This window comes from Mesocricetus auratus, unplaced genomic scaffold (genome assembly GCF_017639785.1).
Source record: "Mesocricetus auratus isolate SY011 unplaced genomic scaffold, BCM_Maur_2.0 Super-Scaffold_100046, whole genome shotgun sequence".
NCBI classification, from domain to species: Eukaryota; Metazoa; Chordata; class Mammalia; order Rodentia; family Cricetidae; genus Mesocricetus; species Mesocricetus auratus.
The window spans coordinates 1,531,929-1,544,363 of NW_024429223.1; the positions used below are offsets into that span (position 1 = coordinate 1,531,929).

General features: G+C 57.8%; 1 protein-coding gene across 1 annotated transcript; it reads right to left on the reverse strand.

Annotated features, from left to right (window-relative positions):
- Positions 1-1,243: 1,243 nt before the first annotated feature.
- Positions 1,244-12,156, reverse strand: Aplp1 (amyloid beta precursor like protein 1). The gene is made up of 17 exons (XM_040735467.1): positions 11,958-12,156; positions 10,962-11,105; positions 9,787-9,919; positions 9,428-9,540; positions 9,111-9,244; positions 8,810-8,997; positions 8,097-8,227; positions 7,075-7,149; positions 6,276-6,434; positions 6,065-6,193; positions 3,948-4,047; positions 3,271-3,378; positions 2,443-2,466; positions 2,206-2,276; positions 1,985-2,047; positions 1,719-1,862; positions 1,244-1,631 (listed from the first exon to the last, which is right to left on the reverse strand). The coding sequence occupies exons 1-17, from the start codon at positions 12,114-12,116 to the stop codon at positions 1,533-1,535; spliced, it is 1,974 nt and encodes a 657-aa protein (XP_040591401.1). The 5' UTR covers positions 12,117-12,156; the 3' UTR covers positions 1,244-1,532.
- Positions 12,157-12,435: the final 279 nt, after the last annotated feature.

Below are 12,435 nucleotides of genomic sequence, written 5' to 3' on the forward strand. Positions count from 1 at the left end.
TATAATCCTTGACTCCTCCTAAAAGCTGTCCTTGGCATCGGCAACAGCAAGTGGAGAGGGATAGTCCTAACATGTCACGAGCTTGGATTCAAGAGAGTTCAGCAGGTGCTGCTGGTATTAAATATCTATCTCTGAGACGACATTGGCGTGGGATCGACAAGGGCTGGGAATGTAGCTAAGTGGCAGAGTACCTGATGAGTATGCACAGCCAGACCTTGGAATATCCACTTAGGAGGCAGAGGCAAGTGGATCTCTGTGAGTTCAAGGCCAGTCTGATCTATATAGTGAGATCCAGTACAGCTGGGGCTATGTATTTTTGAGACCCTATCTCAAAAAATGTATTTTATTTTTGGCTTAAACGAGACAGGGTCTCTCTGTATTGTTTTGGAGGCTGTCGGTCCAGCCCGGTCTCGAACTCACGGAGATCCGCCTGTCTCTGCCTCCCGAGTGCTGGGATTAAAGGCGTGCACCACCACCGCCCGGCAAAAAGTGTATTTTTTTGAAACAAGCATGAGCTTATTCCCAGTCTTCCCAGGACTGGCAGATTGGAATGGGTGTTGACTGTACATAGAAGGCTGGAGAAGGGGCTTGGAGACGGTTTACAGGGTGAAAGGTGATTGCCTCCAACCCCTAAGACTTGAGTTGTATCCCCAGGACCCAAATGTAGAAGGCAATTCCTGCAGATTATCTTTTCAACTCCACTTACACAACGTGGCGTGCATTCCCCGAGAGAGAGAGAGAGAGAGAGAGAGAGAGAGAGAGAGAGAGAGAGAGAGAGAGAGAGAGAGAGAGAGAGAGAGAGAGAGAGAGAGAGAGAGAGAGAGAGAGAGAGAGAGAGAGAGAGAGAGAGAGAGAGAGAGAGCGCTTAGGGGGCAGCGGGGGACATCACTGGGAAGACGGGAGAGGCCGAGGCCAATGGTCCACCCTGAACTAGGAGAACTAGGAGCAGCGATCAATTCAGCACCACGGAAAGCTCCCCGGCAGGCCCGGGAAAAGCCCAGCCAAAGCCTCTGGGTCCCGCCCCCTACGCGGTAATCTTCCTTCAGGCCCCACCCAGATTTAAAGCACCCTCATCCAGGTTCGTTTGGTTCGGTTCGGTTCGGTTTGGGACCCTCACAGAAATCTATCGGCCTCCCTCCGCCTCCTGAGTGCTGGGATTAAAGCTGTGTGCCTCCACACCCACCCCTCACCCGGTTTAAAAAGCTAAGCAGTGATTCTTCAACAGAAACGCGGGACGGCCTGGTGGTGGGGAAAGACAGCTTTATTGGGGTGTTAGTGAAGAAACGGGACAGTGAATTCCAGGGGGCGACATACACTGGGACCCGGGTGGCTGTCACCTTAAAGGAGCAATAAATTAACATAAAATAAATTAAGGGCAGCAGCTAGGAATTTCTAGGATGGGGGCGTGGAATTTTGAACCGGGAAAGGGAAAATAAGAACGAATTTGTCAAGATCTCCCTCCCCCACCCGAGGCTGGGAGTTGGGACTGAGGGCCAGGAAGAGGGGCAGTGTGGGCTCAGCCGGGGGCGGGGTCAGGGTCGTTCCTCCAGGAAGCGGTAGGTGGGGTTCTCGTAGCCATGCCGCTGAAGTTCCCGGAGTTGCTGCTCCTCCAGGGTCAGCATGGGGTCCACCTGCAGCAGGGCCAGGGGAGGACTCAGTGCACCGGGGCCGCGCTCGCTGCCGACTCCTACCCCCGCCACGATGTCCGCACCCCTCACCTCCACCACTCCGTGGCTGATAGTCCCATAGGGTTTCTTCTTGCGCAGAAGCAGCAAGGACAGAACAATGAGGGAGCCCCCTCCGGCTCCCATGATCAGCAGAGCCGACACAGCCTCTCGGGACACTCCAGTCCCAGCTGGTGCCTGTGGGGAGAGGAGCTGAGACCCTGGGTACCATTGAGGCCCACCGGGGTCCAGTGCGGTTTGGAGGCCACAGCCTGGACACTGACCTCTGACCTCTCCCCCCAAGCTCGCCCTCCCCTTACCAGTTCATCCCGCTGGATATCAGACGCATGGAAGGGAAAACCCCTTGGGACAGATGCATTCACCTGGGGGAGCAACAGATGTTTTATGGCTCCAAGACCCAGGAGGGTACCTCTTCCCCCAACAACACTAAGTCCACATCCCTAGGAAGTTTCTAGAACCTTCCCTCTGCCCCCCCCCGACTCCAGACCCTCCTCGTCTTGGGAGCCCAGGTCCCACTTACCTTTTGCTCGTACTGCTCCAGTGGGGACAGCTTCTCTTTCCCCGGGGAGGAAGAGTCTTGATCTGTGGACCCTACGCAACCCAAGTCACATCTCAGTCTTGAGGGTCCGGACACCTCCAGAGGGCGCTGGATTCCACCCCAGGAGGACTGGGTTTCCTACTGTATACAGTGCTTTCCCTTCACAACTTAGGGTTCAGAGGGATTTAGTGTCTGGGGTGTCTGCTGTATGGCACTTACCTTTTGGAAGAGTCACCGGGGTGTCTGCAGGCCGGAGGGGGCAAGTTGATAGAACAGTCGAGAGAGGAAGTCACGAAATACAGAATAGAGAACCCCCCCACACCCGGCCCCAGGACCAAGAACTCTACAAAGGCCCCACACCCCCGGATAGCGCTCCTTATTCCTTCCTGCCTATCTGTGGTGGCACAGATGCCCCCAGACCTTGGAGAATTAGAAAGAAGGTTGCACGCTGGGTATGGTGGTGCACACGTCTCCAACCTTAGCACTTGCAAAGCTAGGACAGGAAGACCATGAGTTTGAGGCCAGCCTAGGCTAAACAGTGAGTTCTAGGTCAGCCTGAGCTACAGAATGAGACCCTGTATCGACAATCTGCTGAGTCGGGCCTCATGGCGCACGCCTGTAATCTGAGCTACTAGGCACACTGAAGTGTGTAGGGTCAAAAAAAAGTTCAAGGCCTGCCCAGGCCACTTAGCCTGTCATGCTCTAACTGCACGTACACCTTTACACCAGAAGAGGGCATCAGATCCCACTACAGAAGGTCGTGAGACACCACATGGTTTGCTGGGACTTGAACTCAAGACCTCTGCAAGAGCAGCCAGTGCTCTTAACCTCTGGGCCATCTCTCCAGCCCCTAGACTGCCTGTCTTTAAAAAAAAAAAAAGTGGACAGGGGGCTAGAGCTGGCGCCGGGTGGAAGAGCTCTTGCGGTATGGACAGAGCCCTGGGTTGGTTCCTCAACAGCTTCTCCCTTCGGGCCATGGACTCCAGCATTTAAAGCAAGCGAGGCTTGACTCTCCAGGGCCGACATTCTATGTTCAGGCTCACTCACCATCCTTGGATTCCAGAGGCTGAAGCCCACCCTTGTCTTCACTGCTGCTCCCCGGCACAGAGGCCTCCAGTTCGCTGGGACCCAAGCGTTCAGAGTGGAGAAGCTCCTCTGAGGGGACATGCAGAAAGACAGCTAGGGTGACCAATAGGGACACAACAGCGGGGCACAGCAGGGCACCCTAGTGGTAGAATGGGGGGGGGAGATGACTCCACGCCAACAGCCCTGCCTAAGTGTGCCCAGCAGAGTGGCCCGCTGGGCGGAGGTGCCCCCGGCAGGAGACACGGGGTCTAAATTTGCAATAGCCCTACCTCCTTAAACACCAGGAGGGTTAGAGCTAGACATGGGACATCTGGGAGGAAGTCACAGTAAACACAGTGACAAAAAGCAATTGCCCAGCAAGCCTTCCCACCAAAAGAACCAAATGTACAACTGACCAGTAGCCTTCCCACCAAAAGAACCAAATGTACAACTGACCAGTAGCCTTCCCACCAAAAGAACCAACTAGCTGAGCCCAGACCAGAGGAAAACGATTCAAAGTGAGAGCAAAGAAAAATGGCTCTTAGTTAGGACCACCAAGTTCTAGGGTGATTTACATGAAGAATGAGGGGTTTGAGGGTCAGGAGTCTAAGATTGCCCCCAAGGGACTGAAATTCGGGACAAAGGCAAGGGGCACTCACGGATCTGGGGTCGCAGCTCCTGAGCCAGGTGAGGGCTCTGGTCAAGCAGCCCCAGGCTCTGATTCATCCGCTCCTCAATCACCTGAAGGTGGGTTTGCACCTGTGGGGAGCATGAGACAGGAGGCGAGGGCTGCAGAAGGGCAGGGTGATGGAGGAGTCCAGCAGGGCCCGAGAAAGCAGAACAGACAGTCCACGGGGAGTAGGTGCGAGGGTCGCTCAGCCACAGGGGGAAGGAAACCCAGGAAGAAGCAGCAGGATCCAAAGGGGAGGAAGAGATGTGTGTCACACCGGAAGTTCAAGGCTTGGAAAAGGGGTAGCCCCAGGAAAAGCAGGGTACTGGATGCAAGGTGAGGGTAGGATTCAAAAAATAAATACGGCATGGTGCGGGGTGTGGTGGCACAGCCTTTAACAGCAGCACTTGGAAGGCACAGGCCGGTCTCTGGGGGGTTTGAGGCCGTAGAGAGCTCCAGGCCAGAGGGGGCTACAGAGGGGAAGAGGGAGGAAGGGAGGTGGGGAGGGGGAGGGAGAAGGCAGGGCTGGAGGAGAGGATGTGTAGGCTGTCGGGGAAACAGGAATTGGTATAGAAGATACTGACTCAAGGGCCAGGCTTGAACACTCAAGAATACAGAAAAGAGTATCTGTGGACCAGAAGAGAAACCAGAACTAGAATCTCAGGGCAGACAGCAGGGCTTCTAGGGAAAACCAGTGGGACAAGGGAGGAAGGCTGAAGGAAAAGGATTCTGGGAAAGGAAGCAAAGTCCAAGGGATAGGAAGCAAGAATCCAAGAGACAGAAAGCAGGGTTCCACAGGACAGGAAGTAGGAATCCCAGGGGGCAAGAAGGGAGTGAAAGGCAAGCATTGGTGGCGCATGCCTTTAATCCCAGCACTCGGGAGGCAGAGGCAGGCGGATCTCTGTGAGTTCGAGGCTGGGCTGGACCGATAGCCTCCAAAACAATACAGGGAAGCCCTGTCTCGTAAAACCAAAAAAAAAAAAAAAAAAAAAAAAGGAGTGAAAAGCACAGTGTAAGTGGTGTGTGTGAGTGAGTGTGTGTGAGTGTGTGTGGTGTGTGTGCACGTGTGTGTGTGTGTGTGTGTTGGGGGTGGTGTTCCCGCATCAAGAAGTCGGAATTCGAGGAACAGGAATGCAGGATGGAGGGACTGGGAAGGGTTTGGGACACAAAAGGGAAGTTCCACGCGTAGTGCAGGGCTCTAAATTGAAAGCGAGGGTCAAGAGGAGAATCTGGGGCCTGGAGGGGCAGCTCTGCAGTTAAGAGCACTGGCTGCTCCTCCAGAGGACTCAGGTTTAATTCCTACCACCTACACGGCGCTCACAACTGTGTGAACTCCACTTCCAGGAGACTCAACATCCTCTTCTGGTCTCCCCCGAGACCAGACACAGATGTGGCGACCAGCCATACATGCAAGCTTTAATAAATCGTAAATAATATATCACCACAATTCCCCTTTTTTGTCTAATACAAAAAGAAGGCTACAGCTAACATAAGAAAAACTAAACACAGTAAATATATACAATATATACAGGCAACAAGTTCATCAACAGTGCCTAGTCCATTTGCATTTGACAAATTCAGAGAGAATACTCCATTATCTGTTCTATCTGGTGAGTGCGAAGTCCTGTCCCTAATTTATTTTCTATTCTAATTTGCATGGTCAAATTATCTTTTAATGTCTCTCAACATTTTACGCTTTACACCTCTTTAACGAGTTTCCTTTTCTGAGTCTGGTAAACGGTGAAAACTACAACTATCATCTAGTCCTCAACTCCCTCAGAGACCCAAGAAGGAAATAATATCAACTGAGTATGCAGGAAGTGTCAAAAAGTGTACGCCACCATCTCCCGGCTCACATCACATCTTGTATAGAGAGAGGAGCGTCCGAGATAGAGAGAGAGAGACAGAGACAGAGACAAAGAGACAGAGACAGAGAGAGACAGACAGAGAGACAGAGAGAGAGAGATTGGGGGAGAGAGAGAGAGAGAGAGAGAGAGAGAGAGAGAGAGAGAGAGAGAGAGAGAGAGAGAGAGAGAGAGAGAGAGAGAGAGAGAGAGAGGGGCGTCTGGGCTAGCAGGGCGTCTGGGACCGGAAGCACACGTGTACCTGGAAGCGCATCTGCTGGGCCTTCTCGGGATCCACGGCGGCCACGTGCTGGTAGTGTCTCAGGGTGTGCCTCTGCTCCTTCTGCTCGGCACGCAGGTAGCGCCTCAGGGCGGTCAGAACCCGCTCGGCCTGGGGGGGGGGACCCAAGGCTGCCTAGGCTGAACCCAGCTCTCCGCCCCTGCCGTTTGCCCCCCACCCCTACCTGCGTTACCTGAGGCGGATCGCCCTGTAAGGCTGCCAGGAAGCCTTCCAGGGCAGCTCGCCGCTGGTCATTGATCAGGGCGATGACCCTGGTGGCGTGGGTCTCCACCAGGCGCTGCCGCTCACCGGACACTTGTTCCTCCAGGGTCTGCAGGATGGACTGGAAGTGCTAGGGAGGGGTAAAAATGCGGAGGGGGGGTGCAGAGAGGACGGGTGAGAGCCTGAGTGGACGGGAGCCCAGGGCCAGCAGGGTTGGGCTTCAGTGGCTCGGTGGAGGAGACGGGAGGCAGGGCCATGGGGTAGGGCTGGCCCGCTGGGACCCGGTTTGAGGGTGTAGGCTGTAAGAATAGGCGGGAACAAGCCGAAAACACAACTGGTCCGCTCTAAGTATAAGGGAAAATTTGGGTTGCTTGGAAGCAAAAGGCAGGTGGAGCGTCCCCAACGCCGGCGGGGTGAGGCCCGGGACTGGGGGCTGATCTAGAGGATTCGACATGAGGAGGGGTCCACAAAGACAGCGGCGGGGAAACGGGGCCAAGAGTTAGGAGGCGGGGTTTGTTAGACACGGGCGAAGGTGGGGGGAAAATGAGAGGACCGGCGGCTACTCCAGGAGGCTCCACTTGAGACGGGTCCAACGCCAGCCAGCAGAGGGCAGTGCTCGCCCAGCGCCATGCCCCAGGCTCTGGGCGCCAACCCCAGCAGAGGCACATGCGGGGGCGGGGCCGGCAGGGGCCAGGGTGACTAGGAAGGGGTGGGAACCCCAGAGGTGGACAGAGGCATGGGTGAGGCTCAGCGGAGGGAGGGCGTCCTACCTCGTTCAGGGCCTGCCTGTCCGCTTTCGGTAGGTTCTTTGACTGGTTGTCGGCCATGGCCCACTCGCGCATCACCTGGGGGTGAGTAGGGGGGCTTCAGGCTCCCAGGGGCTACCCTAGTCCACACAGAGAGTCCCCCGTCCCCCTCCCATATCCAAGGCTCAAGAGGATGAAGATCAACTACAGCCACTGGACTTTGGATTCCCAAGAAGGAATAGCCACAGGCTATTTTTCTTTTTCTTTCTTTCTTTCTTTCTTTCTTTCTTTCTTTCTTTCTTTCTTTCTTTCTTTCTTTCTTTCTTTCTTTCTTTCTCTCTCTCTCTCTTTCTTTCTTTCTTCCTTCCTTCCTTTCTCTCTCTCCCTTCCTTTCTCTTTCTTTTTTTGTTTTTTTTTATAATTTTTTCTTTTTTTAAAAATATATTTATTCCATATACAGTGTTCTGCCAGAAGAGGGCACCAGATCTCATTATAGTTGGTTGTAAGCCACCATGTGGTTGCTGGGAATTGAACTCAGGACCCCTGGAAGAACCTCTGAGCCACCTCTCCAGCCCCCCCTTTTTTTTTGTTTTTGAGACAGGCTCTCACATAGCCCAGACTGGTCTCAAACTCCTTATGCATTTAAGGCTGGCCTTGAACTTCTGGTTCTCTTCCCTCAGCCTCTCAAGCATTAGAATTAAGGCACATGTAATTGTGCCCAACCATTTCCCAGGGGATTTAACATGGATTGTGCCACAGACCAGAGTGTCTATGGTATCTAGCGGCATTTCAATGCTCTGCTAGGCAGGTCAGTGATCCAATGCCATCTTAGAGGGTGGCGTCCAGGGCTCAGGTGGACAGACGCTTAGGTGTTCTTTCAAGGCAGTGTCAGTAAAGAATTCCCCACGCCTCTAACCCCAGCACTCGGGAGGCAGAGGCAGGCGGATCTCTGTGAGTGCGAGGCCAGCCTGGACTACAGGGCGAGTGCCAGGCCCTGTATTTATGGAGTCACGTGGTGACGTGGGGGGGTTTCCCGGTAGGGTCACCTCATTAATCTGTCGCATCCTCCGCTCCTCCAGATCCATCTTGGCCCTCAGGAACCCCTCGTGCTCGCTGATTTCCCCGGGCATGCCGAAGTAAACGTCCACGCCATCAGTGGGCCTTGGGGTGGGAGTGGCTGCAAGGCAAAGGATCGGAGCCGGGCGTTGGTGGTGCTCGCCTTTAATCCCAGCACTCGGGAGGCAGAGGCAGGCGGATCTCTGTGAGTTCAAGACCAGCCTGGACTACCAAGCGAGTTCCAGGACAGCCTCCAAAGCCACAGAGAAACCCTGTCTCGAAAAACCAAAAAAAAAAAAAAAAAAAGGATCGGGCCGCGGGTCAGCTTTCCTCGCTGAGAAGGACATTTCCCAGGGTGCACCGAGGACCACCATCGTGCATCCGGTCTAGACACAGCTGCTGCCTGGCACCGGGACTCCAGGCCTGGCCTGTGTTGGCAGCATTCTGGAACCTATCGCACCATCTCCAAAGCGTGGCGGAAACGACCGCCACCCCCCCTCAGGGCCCATAGAATGACCCCTCCCCTCCCAATCACCCCTCTGCAGGCCTTCCTCCCTCCTCCCTCCTCCCTCCTCATTCCTCACAGACTAACCTACCAAACCCAACGCCACTGACGTCTCTTCTGTCTCTTCCATTTCCCCGGTTGTGTCCCCTCCCGGAAGCACCCCCACACTGCCCCCAACCACCAGGGAGACTGCCTCACCTGTGCTGATCATGACAGGAGTGTGGGAACTGGGGGGTGGGGCCCCTTCCTCCTCCTCCTCCTCCTCTTCAGCCTGAGGGGGCTCCACGAAGTAATCGTCTACCGGCTGAGGGAAGGGTTCGACCTCTTCCTCATCCTTACCTCCCTCTGCTCTGCCCGCCAGGGGCCAGGACCGGGTAGAGGGGTCACTGAAGGAGCAGAAGAGTGGGCAGTAAGATCTCGGTGCAGGCTCCCGGAAGGGGCTTCCACGCCCTGCCTCGGGAGCCTTGGGGAGGGTACAGACAGAGGCTCTGTCACTCACCCAACTGCCATCCCGGAAGGGTTGGGGGTTGCTGGAGGCGGGCAGCAGACATACTCCACACCTCGGAACCGGTCAGAGCCGCAGGGCAGAAGCATGCCGGAGCCGTGCAGGATGAGACCCTGGGAGCGGCAGGCCTGCAGGGAGACGAGGCCAGAATGGCCTGGGCAGGGGGCATGGACCGGGAGCCCGCATGCCAGCCTCCAGGGGACCGGCTGAGGGAAGGAATTTCTACACCCCACTTGGAACTCTTGGGTTCAAGAAGGAAGGGCCTAGACGTAGGTCCTGGGGTCAGGCGACGGGCGGAACCGGGTGCTCACCTCCTGGGCCTCGCGATGCCTGCTGCCGGAGCTCTCACACTGGTCCATACGCTCTTGATGCAAGAAGCGACAGCCTTCGGGCACTAGCAGGGCTTCGCTTACGAACTCACCAGCTGGGGAACGGGAGACGCCAGAATCATAACAACACAGCCCTGCCGCCCTCCTCGGAGCCGGGGACCCTCAGAGGTGTCCAGGATCATAACACAACCCTGCGGCCCTCCTCGGAGCCGGGGACCCTCAGAGGTGTCTCTGCCGGTCACCCAGACTCCGCACGCAGACCCGAGTCAAGCTGGACACCTCCTCTCTGAGAGACTCCCACTCCCCCTCGGTTCCCGTCCCCCGACATCACGGTGACTCACGCAGGCAGTGGAAGGGCACAACTTCATGGTGGGGGTGGGCACATCTGCCGCTTCGGGTGCCCCCACACCAGCGCTCCACTGGGATGGCCTGCGCAGCCTGCTCCACACGCGCGATGTGCAGCTCGGGGTACATCTGCGGGAACCCCGAAGTGGAGGTCAACCCGCTGGCTACCCCAGCCGTCGAGGCTACCCCAGCTCACCCGAGTCGCAGCACTGGGGATCGAACGCACGGCCTCAGGAAGGTCAGAGCGAGCCCTCTGTGGCCGAGCTGCCTGCCCAAGCCTCCTTTTGTTCTTTAGTTTGAAGCCAGGTCTCGACAGCTTTCCTAAACCGGTCTTGAACATCCTGTGGCCCAGTTCAGTTCGCAATCCTAGCTATGCTCAGCTTGGCCATTCCCTTTTCAAGTTTCTAGTATTCATAAGAGCATCCCCCGGTCGTCCTCTCTTGTCTAGAGCACTAACTGGTAACTAAGCCTCGGGGAGCGGGGGGTGCATTGGTCATGCCTCTAGCGCGACCCCTTAAGCTCGCCATTCTCAGGGGGGCTTGGCAGAAGTCCCAAGGCCTGTTTCGTTGAAGCTCAACTTCTCCAAGTCCACTTCTCAGGGCAACCCTGCCCTTCAGGCAGGTTTCTTTCTTAAAATAGCTCGCCCTCTCTCTCTCTCTCTCGTGCCCTGCCTTCCCCCCCCCTCCCCCGCCCCGTTCAGCTTCTGAGTAACTCTCCTCTCCGTACCGGCCCCGCCTCTTCATTTCACGCCTCCGTGGAACCCACTCCCATTGGGCTCCACCGCTTCCCGCATCTTGTCGGCTTAAAGGTCTTTTTAATCTAAACCCAGCCTCTGGTCTGGCCACGCCCACTTTCGCTCCCACTTTTTCTAAAGAGCTCCACGAATTCCTCAGCCCGGCCACTCTACGGGCGGTCTTGATTAGTCGACGTTTTTGCACGTGTTTGTTTGTTTGTTTGTTTTTCCCCTCCTCCTATCTCAAAATAGGTTCTGCCCTAGGCCCGCCTGGTTTCTTCGCTGGCCCCAGACCCCAAGCTTCCCCCGGGCTTCCCAGATGTCACCTCCCCGGCCGGACTCGGCCTTCCTCGAGTCCAACTTCCTCGAGGGCGAACCCCCGCCCCAGCCTGGACCCACTGAGCACTGACCCCGCCTCTGCCCGCGGGCCCCGCCCACCTGTCTGCAGTACTCCAGCACGCGCTGCGGGTCCAGGAGACAGCGTCGCGATCGCTGGGGGTCTGGCTCCCAGCGACCGGTGCGCAGGTCCCGATGGAGGGTCAGACGCCCACATAGTCCAGCCACCTGGGCTGACCCCGGAGCCTGGGGGTGGAGGCAGATGGGGCAGTGAGGGACCCGGGGGACGTTGGCGTCTGGGTTATCTGGCCCCCTAAAACCCAGATGCGCGCCTGCCCCCAGGAGCAGATCCTTCTACGCTCTCCTGGGTGCGGGGACCGTTCCCCGGGAAACAGATCCCGCGGGGCGGGAGCTCCCCAGCTCTCCCGTTGCTATGGTGAACCCGGATCCCACTCTCTCCCCTCCCCTCCCCGCCCACACCCCCCTCCCGGGTTCCTCGCGGCCTTGTTGCTGAGAAGACAGGCTCCGCCCCCGCCCCAGCGTCTTGGCTCTGGAGCCCGAAGGGGTTAAACGTGAATCGTGGGGCGGGGGGGCGCAATCCAGGCGTTCTGGCCCCTCCTCCGCCCATCTCCAGTTCGGGTTCCCATTGAGGGGGTGCAAAGACGCAAGGGCCTGGCTTCCCCGAAGGCCTGCACGTCAGGCCCGTAAGGACCAGGGGGCTATATCCGGACGATGGGGGGTGGGCAGGGGGCTCGCGTGGGTCCCGAGGATACGGGGGACCTGGATTCTTAGATCCAAGCGCCTGCTGCCTGGTGGGTCCTACGTTCAGGTGCGCAGGGCTTGGGGCTTTGTCGGCTAGGCTTGAGCTGGATTTCCAGGGCCAGGGGCTCTTGGAAAGACAGGGTCCGACGATGCGGGTGGGAGGGGGCAGGGAAGTCAGGCGATGGAGGGGCCCAGGGAAACCTAGAGTTCGGCGGAGAGCATGGGGGAGGCCACCTGGCTGAAAGGACAGCGCTTTCTGCGGTGGCCGCGCCGCGTCCAGATCCGGAGGCCCGGTCCCGCCCCTTCCCCCATCCCCAGAACCCGGCCGGCCCTCACCTCGGCCGCGCCGGGGCTCCCACCGGCCAGGCTCCCGACGGCGAGCTGCGCGCGCAGAAGCAGCAGCAGCAGCGACAGTGGCAGCAGCAGCGGCAGCGGCGGCGGCGGCGAGCCCTGGCGGCGGCCCTGACCGCGAGCGGCGGGGCTGGCGGGCCCCATGTTCGGGCCTCGCGCCCTCAAGTCCCCTGCGCTCCCGCCCGGCCCAGCCCGGCCCCAGCGGTGACAGGAGCTCCCAGCGCCACCGACGCCGCCGCCTCCTCCTCCTCCCGCCGCCCCCGGGCTGCGCCGGCGCCGCCAGCCCCGCCCCGCGCCGGCCCCGCCTTCCCGGCCAGGACAATAGCGTGGCGGCTCTGCGCACTGAGAGGCTCGGGAACCCCGAGAGGGAGCCTGCGCCAAGCCCCAGCCCCTCGAGATTCCAGGTGTCACACCCCCACGTTAAGGGCCAGGCACCAGGCTCAGTCGTTGGGCTCAGCCTTTT